Raw genomic sequence first — 24,673 nt, forward strand, 5'->3', positions numbered from 1 at the left:
TTAAGTAGATGGCTAAGATCAGATTGCACTATCAAATTGAGTAAATAGACAAGAACTTGAAAAACAGTGCATTTGTAAATCAGGAACATTTCTTGTTCTATATAACGTTTACTGTAGAACTTGTGGTTTCTAAGACAGTGATGTTAGAATATTGGGATTAACCTTTTTGTATTGAGTTTAGTCTTGGTAACTAAATTGTAGGAGAATTATATCAGAGTAGGGTGGTTGGGATTTACGGCTTTTTAATGCTTCCTTCAGGTTTGAAACATATCCCAGTTTGGCTCTAACTAGCTCTACTTCTGGGTGAAAGGTTTTGATGTATACTGTGGGGCATAATATCAGATACCCTCTTGTATCGCCTTGGAATGACCCCTAGCTGGAAAAGAGTGACATTACCATAAGGAGCACTTGCATAATTGGGGTTCTGCCACACTAACTTTCTGTAAATACAGGATATTATGAATTGCCAACATTAGTATCATCTTTGATTGTTAAACTGATCATTTTAGGCAGTTTAGAAAACACAGAATAAAGGAGGAGGAAAAGACCTGTAAATTTCTACAGAGTAAAGTTATTTTGGTATATTTCAGGTCCTAAAAAATAGATGTATTTTACAGATTTGGTTTGTACTTTACATTTAGTTTGGTCTCTGACTATAAATACATACACACACACACACACACACACACAACGTTATATATAATATAAACTCATTAATCATTTGAAATTTCATTGTGTTTTTCTAAACTATATCATTTTTTGATGGTTTCCTTTGCTGTGCAAAAGCTTTTTATTTTAGTATAGTCCGCATAGTTTATTTTTGTTTTTATTTCCCTTACCTGAGTAGACATATCCATAAATATGTTGTTAAGGCCTGTGTCAAAGACTACAGCCTTTTTTAAAAAAAGGAATATTATGGTTTCAGGTCTCACATTTAGGTGTTTAATCCATTTTGAGTTATTTTTCTATTTGGTGTAATAAAGTGGTCCAACAGTTTTATTCTTTTGCATGTAGCAATCCAGTTTTCCCAACACTATTTATTGAAGAAACTTGTCTTTTCCACATTGTACATTCTTCCTTTGTTTTAGATTAATTCATCATATAAGTGTGGTTTATTTCTAGGTTCTCAATCCTGTTTCATTGATTGAATGTCTGTTTTTGCGTGAATAGCACTGTTTTGATTATTATGATTTTGTCGTATATCTTGAAATCTGGGATTGTCATACCTCCAGCTTTGCTTTTCTTTGTCAAGATTGTTTTGGCTATTCAGTGTCTTTTGTGGTTTCATACAGGTGCTGGGATTATTCTAGTTATGTGAAAAATACTTTTGGTATTTTGATAGGGATTGCATTGAATTTATAGGTTGCTTTGAGTAATATGGACATTTTAACAATATTAATTATTTTATTCTGTGAGCGTGGTATAACTTTCCATTTGTGTCTTCATTTTCTTCGGTGTCTTATAATTGTCACAGTATAGGTTTTTTACATCCTTGTTTAAGTTTATTCCTAGCTATTTTATTCTGTTATTTTGTAATTAGTATACAGAAATACAACCAATTTGTGGGTGTTCATTTTGTATTTTGTATCTGTATTCATTTTGTATTCTGCAACTTTACTGACTTCATTTATTCTCACATCTTCTGGTGGAGTCTTTAGACTTTTCTAAATACAGGGCCATGTCATTTGGAAGTGTGACATTTCTACTTCTTTCTTACCAATTTAGATACATTTTATTACTTTTTCTTGTCTCTTTGCTGTGGCTAGGATTTCTAGTACTGTTTTGAATGAAAATGGCAAGAGTAGCCATCCTTGTCTTGTTCCTGATCCTTTTTTTGGAGGGGGGGGGGTTTCCTAATATTAAAGGAAAATCTTCAGTTTTTCACCAGTGAGTATGACATTAGCTATAGGTTCATTTATATGACCCTGATTATGTTGAGGTGTGTTCCCTCTAAGTCCACTTTGATGAGAGTTTTTATCATGTATGGATGTTGAATTTTATCAGATGCTTTTTCTGCATCTATTAAGTTGATCATATGGGTGTTATCCTTTATTTTGTTAATGTGATATATCATGTTGATTGATTTGTGTATATGAATCATGCTTGCGTCTCTGGAATAAGGTTCTATTTGATAACAGTGAATGATTCTTTTAATGTATTTTTGAATGCAGTTTGCTAATATTTTGTTGAAGATATCTGCATCTCTGTCCATCAGAGATAATTGGTCTGTAGTTTTCTTTTTTTGTATGTTACTGTTCCAAGTATTAGGGTAATGGTGGCCTTGTAGAATAAAATTTGGACTCTGTCCTTCCTCTATTTTTTGGAGTAGTTTGCGAAGAAAAGGTACTAACTCTTTTTTAAGTGTTTGGTAGAATTCAACTGGGAAGGCATCTGGTCCTGGCCTTTTGTTTGTTTAATTTCATTACTGGTCATCGGTCCATTCAGATTTTCTATTTCCTCCTGATTCAGTTTTGGAAGATTGTATGTTTCTAGGAATTTATCCATATCTTTTAGTTTGGCCAATTTGTTGGCATATAATTTTCCGTAGTAGTATTGTAATAATTCTTTGTTTTTCTGTGGTCTTAGTTGTTACTTCTTTTATTTCTGATTTTATTTACTTAAGTTCTATCTTTTTTCCTTGATGAACCTGACTAAAGGTTTATCAATTTAATTTATCTTTTCAAAAAGCAGCTCTTGGTTTTATTCATCATTTCTATTTTTAAAAAATCTCTATACTATTTATTTCTGCTGTGATTTTTGTTATCTTCTTTCTCCTTTTAACTTTGAGCTTTGTATGTGTTTTTTCTAGTTCCTTTAGATATAAGGTTAGATTATTTATTTGAGATTTTCTTATTTCTTAAGGTTGACCTGTTATCTTTGTAAACTTCCCTCTCTTAGAATTCTAAGTTGGTAGTTTTTTTTCTTTCAGTACTTTGAATAGTTTACTCTCCTCTCTTAAGTGTTCTGAAGAGAGGTCTGCTGTAATTTTTATGCTTGTTCTATATGTAAGGTGGTTTTTTTCCCTTATGGCTTCTTTCAAGAATTTCTGTGTTTGGTTTTCTGCAGTGTGAGTAGGGTATGCTTAGGTGTAGACTTTTCTCACATTTCCCTGCTTTGTATTATCTGAGCTTCCCAGGTGTGGTGTTTGATGTATGATATTAATTTTAGAAATTCTTTGTTATCTTCCTTTTTTTATAAACTGCCAAATGTAATTGTTTTTATTGATTTTATTAATATTCTCCTCAAATAAGGATATATTCATTATTCCCGAAGTGTACAGTACTCTTTCTCCAAGCTAAAATTGAGAACTGGATACACACCTGGATTTCTCCTTAAAAAGTTCTTTGGAATTGTGTGGTTCAGTAACATCTAAATCAAACAGTATATGCAACATATGCAACTTCTGATAGAAAAGCTCTTGTTTATTTGAATGTCATCTTTGAGCAGGTGTAAGGATTGCTCCTTTGCTTATTGCCCCTGCTGTGGAACTCTCAGGAGCCCTGGGAGCATTTCTGCCAGTGTACTGTGCATATTGATTCCCGGGTAAAGCTGGGCTCTAAGGCCCAGATGGTGGTGCTAGCTACTTCCACTAGTAATTACCAGGACACCTTCAAGGCCCTGGTTCTTAGGAGAGCTGCTTCCACAGAATAGGCCATGGCAGAGAGAGGAGGTGGGGATAGGTGCAGAGAGCTCACACCCCTTTGCCCAATCCCTTCCCCCTTTTCCTGCCACAGTTCCTTCCTCCTGGTCACCAGGGACCTTGTTGTTCAACCCCTGAGGGCCATATCATTGCTGAAAGTTTCTGTTCATTGCCCCACATGGAGCTCCAGGGTATGGGGGAGGAGAGGGTTGAAAAAGTTGTTGATTCTGGGCATAAGAGTCTGGTGAAAGGGAGCCCGAAGTTTAGAAAACTGAGGCAGGGCCTTAGGGCTGCGCATGCCGAGCATGCCACTTGTCCTTCAGTTTAGGTCACCAGCCAACTGGCCAACATCTCAGTGGCTGCTGCCAATGCATCCTACCATGCCTGGAACTTCCTTCTGAGGTGCTGCCATTGAGGATCCCCTCTGAGATACCACCTTTGCTATGGTGCCCACTTTCAGCATCGACCCATCATTTCCTGGGGCAGTGACCTGCCACCCAGGCATCCTTTATTTCATTATATATAACTTTATTTAGTTAGTATTTCTTATTTCTTTCACTTCCTTTTGATTTTAGAGCTTCCGTCTGTCTGCTTACCTTACCCATCTGCTCTTGTTGTTGTCTTTTTTCCCCATTACCGCCCTTAACATATTAATCATAATTATTTTAAATTCCCTGTCTGATTCCAAATATGTATTATATTTGAGTCTGGGTCTGATGCTTGCTTTGTCTTTGTGTTTTTCCTTGCCTTTTAAAAGCATGAGGTATAACTTTTTGTTGAAAGTTGGGCATTATGTATTAGGGAATAGGAGCTCAGATAACAGATACTGAGTGTGAGATTTTATATTCGTCTGTCCAAGAGTTGTATTGTGTTTAATATTTGCTGTAAGTATAGGTGCCAGAGGCTTCACATTTCTTGAGTCCTTTTTTGTCTTCCTGGCTGCCTTTGGGTTTTCCTAAGAACTCTTCCTCAGATGGAATCTATACCATGCAAAACTTTTTCAGCAGTGATTAGCTTTTATTATACTCTAACCTCACTTGTGTGGTGGAAAGGTGTAGGAGAGCGGAAGCCTCCTATAATCTTATAATTAAATCTCAAACTTTTAGTGGGTTTGTGTTGTGGGACTGTAACCTTGACTAGTCTGAGAGAAGGGGAAGTGGGGACTGGAATCAGAGAATCCCATACCTTACCACATATGGGTTATGGCCTGGTAAAGTCTTTTCTGTGGAGATTAAGTCTTTGTTATGGTGAATGCTCTGGTTTCTTGTTATTTTAGGGTGACCTTTTTTACCTTCTCCTTGTGAGAAGCACAAGGAGATTTTTATGGGTTCTTAACTCTGAGAATCTGATAGGGTTCCTGGAAATAAAACCATAACAGTGGGTGACTCTCCTGAGACTGTGGTTCCCAGAAGTTTCCTACTGTGATGCTATTCCACGTTCAGCCTCTAGTAGTTCATCAAAAGTACCATTTAGGTGTTAGCAGTGGATTAACTTTCTGCCACTGAAGTGATATGTTCAAGTTCTAAGCCTTCGTATAGATGAATTTGGTGCTATTTGGAAATGAAGTCTTTGCATATGTAACCAAGCATCTTAAGAGATAATACCGTCCTGGATTTAGGACTGACCACAAATCCAGTGAGTGGTGTTCTTACTGAGAGTAAGGGGAGGGAGGGATTCCTGGGTGGCTCCTCTGCCTTCTGCTCAGGTCATAATCTGGGAGCCCTGGGATCCAGTCCCACACTGGGCTCCTTGCTCAGCAGGGAGCCTGCTTCTCCCTCTGCCTGTTCTGCCTCCGCTCTCTCTGACAAATAAATAAAATCTTAAAAAAAAAAAAAAAAGTAAGAGGGGGGAGATTTGAGACACACAGAAGGGCAAGGTCATGTGCAGATGGAGGCAGAGGTTGGAATTATGCAAACTAAGGAATGCCAGAGATTTCTGGCAGCCTCCAGAAGCCAAGGCAGAATGTGAAGCAATTCTTCTCTGAGCCTTCAGGAGGACCCAATCCTGCTGATACTTTGATTTTTTACTCTGGCATTCAGAATTATAGAGTGAAAGAATAAAGTCACCTAGTTTGTGATTGTTACGACAGCCCTGGGAATGGTTCCACTTGTTTGTATTTGAGGTGATTTAGTAGTTCTTGGCTTTGACATGCTGGATATGTCTATCTCTGTATCTTGAGCTGGCAGTTTGCCTTGTATCTTCATTTTTCTGATGGGTCCAGGGAAAGTCAGTGATTTTCAGTTTAGCTTTTTTCTTGTTGTAGGGATGGGAGTGACAGCTTCTAATTTTTTCCCATATTGGAGCTGAAACTGCAAGTCCAGTATTTTTTGTTTGGCATTTTATACTCTTATTATGTTAGTGATTACCACATGCATTATTAGCTTTTAAAAATCCAAAGTTAGTTAAAGAACAGTCTATTCCTCATTCCTCCTTGCCCCCAAATACCTTCTAGAACTTTTTGTCTCCTGCTTACTCTAGAGTGTTCCTTAGATTTGTTGCACAGTTGCCATTTTAGCACTTTACTTACTCTCTTGAGATTGGCTCCACTATTTCTTGCATTTCATGTCTCCTCTTTTGCTTCAGATTTTTTATTTTACTGGGTAACATGTAAGGTCATATGTAGGAGTTAATTTCCTTTTCTTGCCTGTGTGAAAATGTTACACCCTATACTAGCCTGCTGATTTGGCTGAGTGTGGAATCATTTTCCTTTAATACTTAAGTGGCCCTGCCTTTTTATTTCTCCAGTAGAATCTGGTGTCCTAGATGAGAAGTCTTCTGATGATTCTCTCTATTGTAGATGAACTCTGTTTCTTTTCAGAGAGCTTTTAGGGAAGTATTTATCTTTGTTAAATTTCATCTAGATGTGAGTACTTACTTTTTTTGTTATTATACTGGATTTTCATAGACCTCTTTGCATTTGAAGATTGTTTCATTTAGCTTTGGAGTATTTTCTTGTGTTATTTAATTGTCAATTCTCTATTTTCTTTATCTCTTTTTTCTAGAACTTTTAATTGGATGTTGAGTTGTCTGGATTGATCATCTCTCTTTTATATTTCCTTTATGTCTTTTTGCTTTACTTTTTCTGGGAAAATTTCTTGGATTTGTTTCCACCTCTCCAAAAGAAAAAAAAAAAGTTAATGAGACATGTCGGAAGAGACAGATTTTTAAAAAAGATTTTATTTATTTATTTACTTGATGGGGTGGGGAGAGAGAGAGAGTATAAGCAGGGGGAGCAGCAGAGGGAGGGGAGAAGGCGGCCCCTGCTGAGCAGGGAGAGCCTGATGCAGGGCTGCATCCCAGGACCCTGGGATCGTAAGGGGAAGGCAGATGCTCAACTTACTGAGCCACCTAGGCACCCTGGAAAATACAGGTTTCTCAACCCTTTTTATTTTCTCTCTCTCTTTTTTTTTTTCCCATAGCATTCTGTTCTGATTTTATGAACTTTATTGTATCTCTTGAGAATATAAATTTGTACATATTTACAATTTTTATTTTGAAGTAGTAAATTGTAGAAATAAGTACAGAAGTACAATATAAAGACATTTTTCCTGACTGATAATCTTTGTCTTGAATATTTTATTTATTTATTTATGCATTCATTCATTTATTTTTAAAGATTTTAAAAATTTATTTGACAGAGAGAGAGAGAGAAATCACAAGTAGGCAGAGAGGCAGGCGGAGAGAGAGGGGGAAGCAGGCTCTCTGCTGAGCAGAGAGCCCAATGCGGTGCTCGATCCAGGACCTTGAGATCACGACCTGAGCCAAAGGCAGAGGCTTAACCTACTGAGCCACCCAGGTGGCACTTCACTCCTGAATATTTAAGTGTGTATTTTCTACAAGCCAGGATCTTCTGCTTAATCACAATCCAACCATAGAATTAAAAAATTAACATTTATTTATATATGCATGGAATCATGATTTCTTACATTATTCAGTGAGATATATATTCTGTTACTCTCATTGTTCATTTTTTTGATGCTCAAATTGTCCTGATTTGGACAGTAGGAGCCTTTTTGTATCACTGCTTTCTGTCCTTTGGCATCACCTTATCTTTTTTTAACTTCCTTGCTTTGTGGCACAGTATTGTGTCCCAGGCTTATCTTGTACCTTTCCTGCCTTAGTGGTGGAATTGCCTGTCTTCCAAGGGAATCCTAGTTCTTTTTAGTAGAAAGTGGTGTTTTTAAGATCTCAGCATTAGGTTTGCTCATTGCCATTAGACTGTTGCTAGTTTCAGACCCTTTCAGTGGACAGAGCTGGTGCGTGTGTGTATATCTGTGTATTGAAAACTGTTAGTTCATGGTGATACTTCTCATTTAGTATCACATATTGAATCTAGCCTTTTCTCCTTTATGTGTGCAACTCCCTTCTCTGACACAGTGAAATTTGGCTTCTATTATCCTTAGTATTTTTACTTATTTGATCAATCCCCTGGATGTAGCTAGTCTTCCATCTCTGCTGTTATTCTTCACCCTCTCCTGGAGCTATTTGTCCTCATTTTAGGTTGCCTTTACCCTTCCATAACTTCATGGAAATCTGCCACCCACCCCCAATACATTTGGCCTTTGATATTCCTTAGCAAGCTACCCTTCAGCTTGGATGCCCTCTCCACTGTGCTTGGGGTCTGATACACCATGTCAGGTTGCCCCTACGTGGATGTCCTTCTCACCTTGCGTTAGAGTGCTGGTACGATGTACTAGGGAAACCCCCATATGTGGATGTGCTCTGACTCTGATAGCTGGACTCCTGCCTTTACCCCCATCCCAATTTTGAATACTCTTTTACTCTTCTTGGTCTTTAACTTCTCACATCAGACTCTTCCTTACCACCCCCCCCCCTCCAACTTCTTCCCCCTTTCTCCCACTGTGCTCTTCTATACCTAAAATGGCTTTAGGACTCATTTGTTTTGGAGGGTAAAAGGGGGGGGAGGTGGATGTATGTTTCATCCAGGAGTAATTTTTCATTTTATTACGGTTTTTTCATGATAGTCTATTCATATTTATGAATGAATAATAAGCTGGGGACAATATGTAGGTAGGACTTTGTGTTTTATTTTACACTTATCAGGCGGGGAGCTGCACATTGGTGTGGAAACCTCTAAATTCTGGAAATCAGTAGTCATTCTCTGAGAAACCAACACTCATCCATAGGAGCTGTACTAGTTTCCAAAAACTGTGTGTGTGTGGGGAGGGGGTTTGAGGGTGGGGTAGAGATTAAGCCTTTAGTTTTTGGCGGTCAGAGAAAACTGCCTGTCTATTTAGCTTTATTGTTTTGGAACTATTGTGGTTGATAGTGTTAGCTCTTCCATGTAGAGATATTTCCCCTCTTTTCAGTTTTGCATTTCCTGTAAGCCCTCCTTTTTTGAATTTCTAGCTTCTGTGGAATTCTGCAGAGCAATTTGGTATCTGTTACAGTTTCCTGAAATTCTCTGGGCTTTCTATTCCTGGCTTTATTAGTTATGGATCCATTTTCATAAACTGGAAAATTTTGTTTTGGCTTTCTTCTTAGGTTGGGATTTTCAGCCATAAGTAGAAATTCTGTCTAAAATTTACTTAAAAGTTAAGAAAAAACTGGGGCCCTTGGGTGGTGTAGTCAGTTAGGTGTCTGACTCTTGGTTTCAGTTCAGGTCCTGATGTTAGGGTTGTGAGATCGAGATCCAAATTGGGCTCTGTGCTCAGTGTGGAGTCTGCTTCACATTCTCTCTCCCTCTCTCTCTGATCCTCCTACTCATGTGTGTGCTTTCTCTCTCTCTCTAAAATAAATAAATCTTAAAAAAAAAAAGTAAGAAAAAACTACTTCTGTAACAAGAAAACTAATAGTATTGTAACTCAGGGATTGTTTACTATAGCAGTTGATGAATCTAGCAAAGATCTAGGTCATTTTCATCTTTCTTCTCTTCCATTGTAATCTTTTTCTTGTCTTAAGGGATTGAGACAGTCTCTTCATCTTTTTCTTGTCTTAAATAGTTATGGCAGTTTGGGGCATTACATTCTCACAGAGGAATATCTAAGGTCTACAGGAAGACTTTTTTTCCTTCTGTTTGGTTTTTGAGATTGGATAAAACTTTCCCTGAAACCTTGCTCGTATCTTCTTGGTAGAATCCATCCATCACATGTGTATTTGAAAACCAGTCTGTGCATGCATGTATGTGTGCATGTGTGTTTGTGTGTGTGAAATTATTATAAATAAATTGTGTTTAGTAAATAAACTAACTGTCTTTGGATCATTTCCTCTTTGACCAGCAGCATTAGATATCCAGGGCCTTTTCAGAGTACACTTTTTTTTTTTTTTTTTACATTATCCAGTTAGTTTATTGAATATTATCTACAGAATATGTATGTACCTATATTTTATGTAAGAAAAAAAAGGTTTCTCGGTCTTCACCATAACAACTGCTCCATGTAGAAATAACAGTTGTAAACATTAAATACAACTCTATTTTCCTAACAGCCATGCATCTTTATATCAGACCATTCACAGGACATTGCTTCCTAATCAACCTAAATTTGTAGTTAAATAGGTTTTCAGAAATAGGTATGACACTGACAAGCTAAAATAAGTTCGTAAGGCAAATAGCTATAAAACCTGGACAGAAGCTTCCTGTTTCTCATCTTATAGAAGCAGCTTCTCAAATCATTTGGAAAATCAGCGTAGAGGTAAGCACAATAAACCGCAGTTCCCATCCCTTCTTGAAGCTGATCTTTCTCGAGAATTGATCAAATAGCACCTGTTGATAGAAGATAGTAATAAGGCCTGAACCTGATACTTAAGCTTTAATTCTGGATCAGTTTTCTGACTTGGGCTGGGCTGGAGTTACTTCCTTCAGAATCTTCATCAGTGAATATAAGTGAGTATGTGCTAACATTATCTTCTCTTTCAGCTCTGCAACTTTTTCTGGTAGAGACAAGTTGTGAATGTCCATCTCAGATGCATTTACTATGGCTTTTGTTTTTAACTGATAGCATACCATTTTGTCACTGGAAAGGCGAAAGTGACCTCCCAAGGCAGCCAGAGCAGCATGGGTAGAATACAAATGGAAACCAATGGGAATTCCACAGGAAGTACAGAATAAAAGGTTTTAAGTGCTGCCTTTGAGCGAACCATCAATTCCAACTAGGAAGGGAGCTTCCAAAACCACGTTGTTTGTGACTCTGGAGAAGACCACGGTTCCTAGGGACCGCGACAGGTCCCAGGCGAGGTGCACAGAGTCAGTGAGCACGGCGTAGCACTGCGCGCACTGGAACACCGCGCACCTCTCGGGTGTGTAGCTACTACGGCAGCCGCAGGCCAGATGGCAGCTCCTCTGCCCCCAGGCTTGCGGGGCCAAGCGGCGAGGACCCGTTCACTACCTGCGTGTCCCACTCCACTTAATAGAAGTCGTACAAGAGTGTTTGTCAGTTGTTTTCTTTGTGGCATCACAAAAATCACCCCCCGGAAGCTGTGAACATCGCGAACGATGCCGCCGCGGCCGAGCCGCCATCTTCCCGCAGCCCGCGCCCCCTTCAGAGTACACTTTTAAGCAAGATTGAATAAGATGACTTCTGCAAGTCAGCAAGATGACGTGATATACATCATTATTTGAAAAGCCCAGGTCTGGACTAGAAAAGATTCAGCCGTCTCTCAGAATGAGGGAAGTCACATTTGTAAAAGTACACGATCTCAAAATACCTGAACAAAATCAGGGTTTAATAAGAAAGGAAGAAGGAGGTGGGGAGTCTGTGTAGGAATGGCTGTTGGTTTGGCAATCAACAATGTCTGCCCATAATCCTTTTCCCTTTATTTTGGTTGTAGCTCTGTGTATGTGTGTGTGTGTGCGTGTTCTTCTTTAAAAATCATAGGAGAGGGGCGCCTGGGTGGCTCAGTGGTTTAAGCCGCTGCCTTCGGCTCAGGTCATGATCTCAGGGTCCTGGGATCGAGTCCCGCATCGGGCTCTCTGCTCGACAGGGAGCCTGCTTCCCTCTCACTCTCTCTGCCTGCCTCTCTGCCTACTTGTGATCTCTCTCTGTCAAATAAATAAATAAAAATCTAAAAAAAAAAAAAAAAATCATAGGAGAAAGAGAAGATGAATTGGAGGTATGGCTAGTCTGCCATCTTGAATAGGATCTGTTACTGCTTTTCTTGTATTGAGCCCTGTAAAATATTAATAGCATGCATATATGATGTCCTATAATCTAAAATTCTGTACTTAAAGGTGATAAAATAGATCCTTACTAATCTTTACTTCAGAGTGTATTCATTTTCTCTTGTGTAGTAATAATATTGCCATAAACTTAGCAGCTTAAAACAACACACATTTTATTATTTTTCAGTTATTTTGATATATTAAGTCTGCATGTGACTAACTAGGTACTGTGCAAGGCTGCAGTGAAGGTGTTGGCTAGATCTGCGCTATCAGCTAGGGAAGGATCGTCTTCCAAGGTTATATGGTGGTTGGCATCATTTAGTTCTCTGTGGGCTCTCAGTTTTTTGCTGGCTGTCTTTCATAGACCTTCATCAGTTTCTTGATAGGCCAGCTTACAGCAAAGCCGCTTGCATCTTCAAAGACAGCAAGTGTGAGAGTTTCCGAGCAAGATGGACATTATAATGTTATATAGTCATATACAGTGTATCTTCTTTGTCATAGTCTGTTGAAAGTCAGTCATAAGTCATGTCCCCTGTGAAGGAGAGAGAATTGGACGAAGTCGTGAATATCAAGAGATGGGGATCATAGGGACCAATATAGAGATTATCTGTCACTAACAATACATACATTCGACCTTAAGAACAACTGATGACATGAATTATATATTGTATTGAGGCTTCTACTGAAAATTTGTACTGTGTTTTATACTAAGGCAGTCAAGAAATTTGTAAATGTAGCCAAATATTTAAAATTATTGAAGTAAACCTTGATAATGTCTTTGTAATATTGTTGTTAAACAGGCTGCTTAATTTTAAGTTTATTAATATGGTTCATTTTATTTCATGAATTAAGTTTTAGACATTTATTTTTCTTTTTTTAGTTGACTATATTGTGGAGTATGACTATGATGCTGTGCATGATGATGAATTAACCATTCGAGTTGGTGAAATCATCAGGAATGTGAAAAAACTGCAGGAGGAAGGATGGCTAGAAGGAGAATTAAATGGGAGAAGAGGAATGTTTCCTGATAATTTTGTTAAGGTAAGTACTCTCACTTAGATTTCTAGGTTTTACTTCATAGGATTTAATCATTAAGAAATACATATATTTTACACACGTATTTGTATACCTAAAAAAGGTAAATTCTTTACTCCACATCTGTGTGGTATCTTGGATAATAACAGTACACTGTATGTATGTGTGTTTATATGTGTATGTATATATCTACCTGTCTATCTTTAAAAAAATAAATTGTACTTTGCATTTGGGTAGGACTCTTTTATTTACAAAGTAGTTTTGCTGTGTACATTCTCATTTGAACCTACAAGTCTTATAAGTAGGGCAGATGATAACTCCATTTTAAATATGGCAACATATAGATGAAAAGTTACATGGTTTACCCGACGTTGACAGCTAAGAAGATCTAGAATTTGAACTGAAATCCAGGGTAGTTGACTCAAGTCTAATTGTATATTGTTACTTTTGCAGACTCTTTACAAATATCTTAGATTCCTCTGTTAAGTTTCAGCATTGCAGTATGTATTTATCAAAGTAACAGTTTACTACCACCAAACATTCCTTTTTCAGTAAATATTCTGGCCCCATCTCTCAGAAAACAGTCAAGATTCTTAAGTCATTTGCGAACAAAGTTCTCAGTAGTTTAGAGAAGGAAGAAAATAAAGAATACCTATAAATTTCTACTTCACTTAATAATTGTCTTGTTTCCTATATTAGTTTTCTTATTCCTAGCTGTATCACTGGCCTCGTTAGGTTATAATTATGAGTTCTTCTGGGAAGGCTAGAATGTGTCTCATTTGTTTGTTCATCTTACATAGTAATATCCACCTGCATAATGTGGATATTTAGTAAATATTTGTTCTCTGAATAATTTGTGTTTATTTTAATTATGGTTTTACCTTTAAATATGAACTCATACTGTAATACTAATAGATTTCAGAAGTAAACTAACTGCACTTTACCTAATTATATTTTATCTCTTGAAACAACTAAGAAAAGCTGTAATAGGGACTTGAACTTATAGGAGAAGGTCACTTTCATTTTTTTACTTCTTGTTTTATAAACCTACTTATTTCTTATAACCTAAAATGGAGTGTAATGCAGATTCCTTGGAAATTGGAGTAGAATAAATGGATTAAAACACAGTCTAGTTCCAGCTCTGTCCTTTCCTGGTGGTATGCTATAGGTCAAGCCACATAATTTCTCTGTTTTTTTATTCTTAAAATGATATATTGATAGTATATAGGAAGCCATCGCATTGACCTCTTATTTCATTTCTCTCTCTTTTTTTAAAAGGAAGGTGCCTTTTTAGAGATAACATATTGAAATAATAGGACGTTAGTTTAAAAAAAATAAGTTAAAAGTTAAGTATTTATATAGTTCTCTTAATTGTGTTCTCATTACAGTCTCACTCAGTCCTAGTGAAGATGTCCTATCACAGGACTTCATTTTGAAATACATGTTACTTTCCTGTTTCAGTACAACTAATATTAGAACTTGACTTTAATGAATTGCCTGAGAACAGAGGATGCAGTTTGAGAATGCTAGATAATAGAGGGAAGCATAATCTGGGAATAAAAAGTAACTACCAGGTACCAAATTAGAATTGGAGACAGCAATGAACTCATGTTTAGTTCAAAATATGTACCAATACATAACGATATATTTATAAATGTGTGTATTAATACTTGCATTAATACACATACATGTATTTCTCAGCTGTCCACTGAGATAGCTTAGAAACAGTGACACACCAGTAGCAATGACTATACCTGGTGTCTGGATTTTGGTTTCTAAATATTATTCTCCAATAAAAGGAAGCAAGGCTCCTTAGACAAATAACTGATTCTAGGGTTGTGCTAAGGAAAATACATGATGGACCCTGGAACATCTCATAGTACCAGAAAGTAAGGAAGTGCTCAAAAAACCCCATAGAATGATGGCTCATGGCAAAACAGCACAGGGGCCAATCTAAAAGAGCTTCCAGTGTCCAGAGCTGGAACAGTTTTAGCAATAAAATAGCCTAGTATTTGATTATTACCCAAACTGAAGCATAAATATATATAAGTTCATGCTGATAAAGATAAATGGTTGAATTGATAAATAAATGGGGAGAAGGGAGAAATCTCACAGAATTACTTCAAATATTTGTAGATACTTCCTTTCCCTCCATCCCTTCTCCTCTCCTTCCCTCAAAAGCATCCCTCAGGAATGGGCTGGACTAAAAAATAGATGGAAGAGGAAAATAGTAACTTTACAGTGGAGAAAGCTGGCAAGTACTACCATAATCAAGTTATCAAAGCTAACATAATCAGTGATATATTAGGTTGATATCCTGTATCTCCTTCATCTCTGTGGTATTTATTCTTCCCCCCAAGCCCATAATCCCAGTCTAAGCGTGAGAAAAACAGTAAGACAAACCCAAATCTGAGACACCCTACAAAATACTTGACCAGGGCTGAAAAAAAATTTCAAGGTCATGAAAACCAAGGGAAGATTGAGATACTGACGTTGGCTAGAGGAGCCTAAGGAGACATGATGATCAAATGCATTGTGGTATCCTGGATTGGATTCTGGAACAAAAAAATAGATATTAATGAAAAAACTGATGAGATCTTTATAAAGTCAATGGTTTAGTTAGTAGTAGTGATGTATTAGTGTTAATTTCTTAGTTTTGGCAACTGTAATATGGTTATGCAAGCCTAAAATTATTCTAAAGTAAAATTTTTATTGAAAAAATTAACCACAGGCAATCAATAGTGATACATAAAAAGTTGGTTTTATTCCTTTCAGTTGTGTATATGAAGATTTAAGGGAAAGTTAGAATATATAATTCACTGTCCCCTTGAAAATAAGCCTTTTATGCTTAATTTACTGTTATATTAAGGTATTTAGGTTATTTTGTATATGGAAGACTATGGAGTGGATTATAGAACTAACTTGGTTTCCTCTAAACCACTCACAACCCTGTTGTTATTTCAGATAGCTGTACTGAAGAGCATTCCAGTTGAGCTGGAAGATGGATAGAAAAGTCAAATAATTTTTGCAGCTTATTGAAAAAAACCTTCATGGAAACTAAATTTGTTTTCTGACAGACTGTTCATTTCATTGTTCCTTTGCAGTGTTATTTCATCTTTATATGACTTAAAAAATAGTTTCAATGAATATATAGAGCAGGGATCCATGAACTTATGTATAGAATATTATCATTTTCGCATTTTTTCTTTAGAGTGTTGATTTCATAATAGAACATTACAGATAAAATTGAGTTTTATCATTATCATTTCCCTCTCCTCCCAAACTTCATATTCTGAAATTATATGTATTCCTGTAATACATAGTTTTACACATATTTACCTATGCATAAACAAATAGTATTTTGTGTGATTTAGACATTGGCATAATAGTCAGGTTGCAACTTTTTAAAAACTTAGTATGTGTTTCATTGTGATACATAACATAGTCACTTTGACTACAACATATTTTTATGACACCGTGTAGTTAACTCATAAATGATTGGTAAATGGGAGCATCTGGGTGGCTCAGTTGGTTGAGTGTTCGACTGTTGGTTTTTCTGGTTATGATCTCATGGGTTGTGGGATCCAGTCCCAGGTGAGGCTCTGCACTCAGCAAGGAGTCGGTTTGAAGAGTTTTACCTCTGCCCCTTCCCCCACTTGCACACATGCTTGTATGCATGCTCTCCCTCTCAAATAAATAAATCTTAAAAAATGGTAAATAGAGGAACGATGTTGGGACAATGGGAAAGTTGTGTTAGTTTATTTTCTAGATAAAAGGAGCTATGATAAAAAAGAGTGTAGAATCATAATTTCAGTAAGAATGGGAGAGGCTCTCATCTTGGCTGGTTGGCTAAACAGGAGTTCTTTTAGGTTTTTAAGTGAAACCTTTTTTTTTTCCTTGAGATTTTGTTTATTCCAGAGGGAGAAGGAGAGAGAGAGGCAGAGACCTTGCCTGTGCAAGCATGCTAAGGGAGAAGTAGAGAGGGACCAGCAGACTCAAGGCTGAGCATCAAGCTGATACGGGGCTTGATCTCAGGACCCTGAGATTATGACATGAGTGAAACCAAGAGTCAGATGCTTAACCAACTGAGCCACCCAGGCACCCCAAGTGAAACTTTTTTTTTTCCCCTTTGTTAAGGTGATCATCTTTACCAGGGTATTTTCCTCAAAGTTGACAGTCTTAGTGTAAGAAGTTCCATCTTTTAGCTCCTGGTGCTTACCTCCTCTTTTCTCTGTATTATCTTAATATCCATAAACCAGCCTTTCTACATTATTGTTTTTAGACATTTTTAATAGCTGTAGAGGAATCCATCTGTCATCTTCTTGCGAAGTCTTAAGTTTTACCCACTTATTATCCATTTTCTAAGGTTTCAGTTATTGTTACTTATTTTTATTTTCATTTTTAGTGCTCAGGTTCCAAAGTTGCATAGGTCTAAATTGGTTATGTTCTGAACCCTACACTTTTTTTTTTCTTTGCATAATGACTGGTATTTTTAGTATTTGATTTAGTTTTCACACAATCAGTAGTATTTTGGTGTGTATGATTTTTTAAAATAATTTTTTATTTTATTATTAACATATAATGTATTATTAGCCCCAGGGGTACAGGTCTGTGAATTGGCAAGTTTATACACTTCACATACCTTTCCCAATGTCCATAACCCCACCACCCTCTCCCTACCCCCCTCCTCCCGACAACCCTCAGTTTGTTTGTGAGATTAAGAGTCTCTTATGGTTTGTCTCCCTCCCGATCCCATTTGTTTCATTTATTCTTTTCCTACCCCCCAAACCCCTCACGCTGCCTCTCAACTTCTCATATCAGGGAGATCATATGATAATTGTCTTTCTCTGATTGACTTATGTCGCTAAGCATAATACCCTCTAGTTCCATCCATGTCCTTGCAAGTGGCAAGATTTCATTTCTTTGGATGACAGCGTATTCCATTGTATGTATATACCACATCTTCTTTATCCTTTCATCGGTTGATGGACATCAAGGTTCTTTCCATGGTTGGACTATTGTGGGCATTCTGCTATAAACATTTGGGTGCACGTGCCCCTATCGATCACTATATTTGCATCTTTAGAGTAAATACCAGTAGTGCAATTGTTGGGTCATAGGGTAGCTCTTTTTTCAACTTTTGAGGAACCTCCATGCTGTTTTCCAGAGTGGTTGCACCAGCTTGCATTCCCAACAACATTGTAGGAGGGTTTCCCTTTCTCCGCATCCTCGCCAGCATCTGTCATTTCCTGACTGGTTAATTTTAGCCATTCTGACTGGTGTGAGGTGATATCTCATTGTGGTTTTGATTTGTATTTCCCTGATGCCGAGTGATGTGGAGCACTTTTTCATGTGTTTGTTGGCCATCTGACTGTCTTCTTCGCAGAAATGTCTGTTCATGTCCTCTGCCCATTTCTTGATTGGATTATTTGTTCTTTGGGTGTTGAGTTTGATAAGTTAAGGCCTTTATCTGATATGTCCTTTGCAAATATCTTCTTCCATTTTGTCAGTTGTCTTTTGGTTTTGTTGACTGTTTCCTTTGCTGTGCAAAAGCTTTTGATCTTGATGAAATCCCAGTAGTTCATTTTGGCCCTTGCTTCCCTTGCCTTTGGCGATGTTCCTAGGAAGATGTTGCTGTGGGTGAGGTGGAAGAGGTAGCTGCCTGTGTTCTCCTCAAGGATTTTGATGGATTCCTTTCTCACATTGAGATCCTTCATCCATTTTGAGTCTATTTTTGTGTGCGGTATAAGGAAATGGTCCAGTTTCATTTTTCTGTGTGTGGCTGTCCAATTTCCCCAACACCATTTATTGAACAGGTGTCTTTTTTCCATTGGGCATTCTTTCCTGCTTTGTCAAAGATTAGTTGACCATAGAGTTGAGGGTCTATTTCTGGGCTCTCTATTCTGTTCCATTGATCTGTGTGTCTGTTTTTGTGCCCATATCATACTGTCTTGATGATGACAGCTTTGTAATAGAGCTTGAAGTCCGGAATTGTGATGCCACCAACTTTGGCTTTCTTTTTCAACATTGCTTTGGTTATTTGGGGTCTTTCCTTGTTCCATATAAATTTTAGGATTGTTTCATTTCTTTGAAAAAAAATGGATGGTATTTTGATAGGGATTGCATTAAATGTGTAGATTGCTTAAGGTAGCATAGACATTTTCACAATATTTATTCTTCCCATCCAAGAGCATGGAACATTTTTCCATTTCTTTGTGTCTTCCTCAATTTCTTTCATGAGTACTTTATAGTTTTCTGAGTATAGATTCTTTGCCCCTTTGGTTAGGTTTATTCCTAGGTATCTTATGGTTTTGGATGCAATTATAAATGGGATGGACTCCATACTTTCTCATTCTTCTGTCTTGCTGTTGGTGTAGAGAAATGCAACTGATTTCTGCACATTGATTTTATATCCTGACACTTTACTGAATTCCTGTACAAGTTCTAGCAGTTTTGGAGTGGAGTCCTTTGGGTTTTCCACATAACGTATCATATCATCTGCGAAGAGTGATGGTTTGACTTCTTCTTTGCCGATTTGGATGCCTTTAATTTCTTTTTGTTGTCTGATTGCTGACGCTAAGACTTCTAGTATTATGTTGAATAGCATTAGTGATAATGGACATCCCTGCCGTGTTCCTGACCTTAGCGGAAGAGCTCTCAGTTTTCCCCCACTGAGAATGATATTCGCGGTGGGTTTTTCATAGATGGCTTTGATGATATTGAGGTATGTGCCCTCTATCCCTACACTTTGAAGAGTTTTGATCAGGAAGGGATGCTGTACTTTGTCAAATGCTTTTTCAGCATCTACTGAGAGTATCATGTGGTTCTTGTTCTTTATTTTATTAATGTACTGCATCACATTGATTGATGTGCAGATGTTGAACCAACCTTGCAGCCCTGGAATAAATCCCACGTGGTCATGGTGAATAATCCTTTTAATGTACTATTGGATCTTATTGGCTAGTATTTTGGTGAGAATTTTTGCATCTGTGTTCATCAAGGATATTGGTCTGTAGTTCTCTTTTTTGATGGGATCCTTGTCTGGTTTTGGGATCAAGGTAATGCTGGCCTCATAGAATGAGTTTGGAAGTTTTCCTTCCATTTCTATCTTTTGGAACAGTTTCAGGAGAATGGGATTTAATTCTTCTTTAAATTTTTGGTAGAATTCCCCTGGGAAGCCGTCTGGCCCTGGGCTCTTGTTTATTGGGAGATTTTTGATGACTGCTTCAATCTCCTTACTGGTTATGGGTCTGTTCAGGTTTTCTGTTTCCTTCTGGTTCAGTTGTGGTAGTTTATATGTCTCTAGGAATGCATCCGTTTCTTCCAGATTGTCAAATTTGCTGGCGTATAGTTGCTCATAATATGTTCTTATAATGGTTTGTATTTCTTGGTGTTGGTTGTGATCTCTCCTCTTTATTCATGACTTTATTTATTTGGGTCCTTTTTCTTTTTGATCAGCCTGGCTAGGGGTTTATGAGTCTTACTAATTCTTTCAAAGAATCAGCTCCTAGTTTCTAGTTGATCCTAGTTGATTTTTTCATTTCTATTTCATTGATTTCTGCTCTGATCTTCCAATTTCTCTTCTCCTGCTGGGTTTAGGGTTTCTTTCTTGTTCTTTCTCCAGCTCCTTTATGTGTAGGGTTAGGTTGTGTACTTGAGACCTTTCCTGTTTCTTTTTTTTTTCTTTTTAATATTTTATTAATTTGCCAGAAATCACAACTAAGCAGAGAGGCAGGCAGAGAGAGAGGAGGAAGCAGGCTCCCCGTGGAGCAGAGAGCCCGATGTGGGACCATAACCTGAGCTGAAGGCATAGGCTTTAACCCACTGAGCCACCCAGGCGCCCCAAAACCTTTCCTGTTTCTTGAGAAAAGCTTGTATTGCTATATATTTTCCTCTCAGGACTGCCTTTGCTGTGTCCCACAGATTTTGAACCGTTGTATTTGCATTATCATTTTTTTTTCAATTCTTCTTTAATTTCCTGGTCAACCCATTCATTCTTTAGAAGGGTGCTCTTTAGTCTCCATGTATGTGGGTTCTTTCCAAATTTCCTCTTGTGATTGAGTTCTAGCTTCAGAGCATTGTGGTCTGAAAATATGCAGGGAATGATCCCAGTCTTTTGATACCAGTTGAGACCTGATTTGTGACCCAGGATGTGATCTATTCTGGAGAATGTTCCATGTGCAATACAAAAGAATGTCTATCTGTTGCTTTGGGATGGAATGTTCTGAATATATTTGTGATGTCCATCTGGTCCAGTGCATCCTTTATGGCCTTTATTTCCTTGTTGATCTTTTGCTTGGATGGTCTGTCCATTTCAGTGAGGGGGGTGTTAACGTCCCTTACTATTATTGTATTATTGTTGATGTGTTTCTTTGATTTTGTTATTAATTGGTGTATGTATTTGGCTGCTTCCACGTTAGGGGCATAGATATTTAAAATTGTTAGATCTTCTTGTTGGACAGGCCCTTTGAGTATGATCTAGTGTCCTTCCTCGTCTCTTGTTACAGTCTTTGGCTTACAGTCTAATTGATCTGATATAAGGATTGCCCCCCAGCTTTCTTCCGAAGTCCATTCGCATGGTAAATTGTTTTCCACCCCCTCACTTTAAATCTGGAGGTGTCTTTGGGTCTGAAATGAGTTTCTTGTAGACCACATGTAGATGGGTTTTGTTTTTTTATCCATTCTGATAATTCTTTTGATTGGGGCATTTTGCCCATTAACATTCAGGGTAACTATTGAGAGTCATGAATTTAGTGCCATTGTATTGCCTGTAAGGTGACTATTACTGTATATTGTCTCTGTTCCTTTCTGTTCTACTACTTTTAGGATCTCTCTTTGCTAGAGGACTCCTTTCAATATTTCCTGTAGAGCTGGTTTGGTGTTTACAAATTCTTTTTGTTTTTGTTTGCTTGGAAGCTTTTTATCTCTCCTTCTATTTTTAATGATAGCCTAGCTGGATATAGTATTCTTGGCTGCATGTTTTTCTCATTTAGTGCTCTGAATTTATCATGCCAGTTCTTTCTGGCCTGCCATGTCTCTGTGGATAAGTCTGCTGCCAGTCTAATATTTTTACCATTGTATGTTACAGGTTTCTTGTCCCAGGCTGCTTTTAGGATTTTCTCTTTGTCACTAAGACTTGTAAATTTTACTATTAGATGATGGGGTGTGGACTTGTTCTTACTGAGTTTGAGGGGAGTTCTCTGTGCCTCCTGGATTTTGATGTTTGTTCCCTTTGCCATATTAGGGAAATTCTCTACAGTAATTCTCTCGAATAAACCTTCTGCTCCCTTCTCTCTTCTTCTGGAATCCCAATTATTCTAATGTTGTTTTGTCTTACAGTATTGCTTATATCTCAAATTCTCCCGTCATGGTCCAGTACTTGTTTGTTCCTCTTTTGTTCAGCTTCTTTATTCTCTGTCATTTGGTCTTCCATATCACTAATTCTCTCTTCTGCCTCATTTATCCTAGCAGTAAGAGCCTCCATTTTTGATTGCACCTAATTAATAGCTTTTTTGATTTCAGCTTGGTTAGATTTTATTTCTTTTATTTCTACAGAAAGGGCTTTTATTTCTTCAGACAGGGTTTCTCCAATATCTTCCATGCCTTTTTTGCGTCCTCCTAACACCTTGAGAATCATCATTCTGAACTCTAGATCTGACATATTACCAATGTCTGTATTGATTAGGTCCTGAGCCTTTGGTACTGCCTCTTGTTCTTTTTTTTGTGGTGAGTTTTTCCACCTTGTCATTTTATCCAGATAAGAATATATGAAGGAGAGGATAAAATACTAAAAGGGTGGCAAAGACCCCAGGAAAATGCACTTTAACCAAATCAGAAGCTACCCCAAATTGTGGGGGTAAGAAAGGTCGTAAAAAGAAGTTCAGAAAAAAAAGAATAAAGAAAGAAAAAATATAAAAAAGGAAATATATATGTTAGACTGGTGAATAGAACAGAGTCACCCACTTAATTTTGGGAGTATTTTGGTCTCTTACAAGATACTACCTTCCAAAATTTTAAAGAATGAAAAACATATATATACACACAATAAGGGTAAACACGATGAATGGTTGGAATATGACTATAAAGATGCAAATTAAAAAAAATTCTACAAAAGGGTTTGATAAGTTGGTTGAGAGAATAAAGAAAAAGAAAGTGGAGAGTATTTGCTCAGGCTGGAGACTAGAACAAAGCCCTGTGCTAGATTTAGGGTATATTTTCATCTATTAGAAGAAGTTGTAACCCAGATTTCTTCAGAAGTAAAAATGCTATGTGTTACAAAAAATAATGTTAGATACAGTGAAGGATTAAAATATTATAATAATGAAAGTTCAAAAATTTTTTTATGAAAGTTATTGTTAAGATAAACTAGTTAAAAAAACTTTCAAAAGAGGAAAGAGCAAACGTTAAAAAATTTTAGCATAAGAAAAAAATAACATTAAAAATTAATTAACTTTGCAAGACTAAAGAATCATGAGGAGGAAGCTATGAATTCCATGCTTTGCTTTCTCCTCCTCTGGAATTATGCTGTTCTCCTTGGTAAGTCACCTTGGTCTTGGCTGGATTTCTTGATCTTCTGGGGGAGTGGCCTGTTGTAGTGATTCTCAAGTATCTTTGCCCAAGGCGGAATTGCACTGCTCTTACCAGGGGCCGGGCTATGTAATCCACTCGGGTTCGCTTTTGGGGGCTTTTTTTCCCTGAATGCTTTTGGTAGAGTTCTGGAGGATGGGAGTGAAAATGTCGGCCTCCCAATATCTGGCTCGGAGGAGCCAAGAGCTCGGGGCTCCACTCCTCAGTGCATCCTCGGAGAAAAGCAGTCAGTCACTCCTCTCTCCCTAGCCTCTGGGTGCACTCCGAGCTCACCCAACCTGTGACCAAGCATCTCTGTTTCTGGCACACAGCCCCGTCTGGAGTCTCCAAATCCCACAGATCCCTACATTCTTCCAGGGGGCTCTCCCCAGATCTTGTGGGGTCCCTGGTCAAAGAGCAGTGGCCTGTGTGCCATGGATCATCATTTAAGGTAACAGCATGTTGAGAGCTCACTCCTTGGCTCTGTCTCTGTAGCCAGCTTCCCCGCTCTAATACCTATGAACTCTGTGACACTCAGAAATCCCGATCCTTCTGTGACCCCACGGGACCTGACACCACTCTTTCCCCACGTAGGCTTCATCCCGGCTTAGCCTCAGGAGCAATGTCCCTCAGTGGAGCAGACTTTTAAAAGTTCTGATTTTGTGCTCCGTTGCTCCACCACTTGCTGGGAGCCGGCCCCTCCCCCTGCGGTCTATCTTCCCATCACTTGGGATTCACTTCTCCCTGGGTCCTACCTTTCAGAAAGTGGTTGATTTTCTGTTTCTAGAATTGCTGCTCTTCTTTTCTTTGGTCTCCTTTTGGATTTGTAGGTGTTTGGAATGGTTTAAACTATCTAGCTGATCTCCTGATGCCTGATATCATCTCAGCCTGTTACTCCTCCGCCATCTTGATTCTTCTGGTTTGTATGAGGTTCTTTTTCTTACAGAAGGTCAGATGTTTAGGAATGTACATGTAATTTCATAGTAGAGATTGCACAGTCCTATAGTATTCCATTCTGGGTCTTTATCACATTTTATGAGGTAAAATAGGGCCATTTTTTACTTTTTAGCTATTGAAAACAATGCTGAATATCCTTTTGTAAGTTATATACATAGTTGAGAATTTGCTGCATCCTAGGTTATGCATATATTCAGCTGTATTAGAATATTAGACATTGGCTGATTTCTCAATAATTACACCAATTTATAAATTCCTACCAGTAGTATAAAAGAACTTCTTTCTTCCATTTCTTATAAACATTTGATACTATCAGATTTTCTTTTTTTTTCTTTCCAATACAGATCTATAATAAT

The 24,673-nt window shown here is 37.7% G+C and overlaps 1 protein-coding gene and 1 pseudogene across 1 annotated transcript in view; one reads left to right on the forward strand and one right to left on the reverse strand.

Annotated features, from left to right (window-relative positions):
- Positions 1–24,673, forward strand: part of LOC123941788 (CD2 associated protein) — a 143,162-nt gene that overhangs the window by 15,868 nt on the left and 102,621 nt on the right. Inside the window, exon 2 of the mRNA XM_046005507.1 lies at positions 12,640–12,800. Coding sequence (XP_045861463.1) covers positions 12,640–12,800 — 161 coding nt within the window. The remainder of the gene's footprint in view (positions 1–12,639; positions 12,801–24,673) is intronic.
- Positions 10,422–11,117, reverse strand: LOC123941789 (annotated as a pseudogene).

Source organism: Meles meles, chromosome 5 (genome assembly GCF_922984935.1).
Source record: "Meles meles chromosome 5, mMelMel3.1 paternal haplotype, whole genome shotgun sequence".
Classification (NCBI taxonomy): domain Eukaryota; kingdom Metazoa; phylum Chordata; class Mammalia; order Carnivora; family Mustelidae; genus Meles; species Meles meles.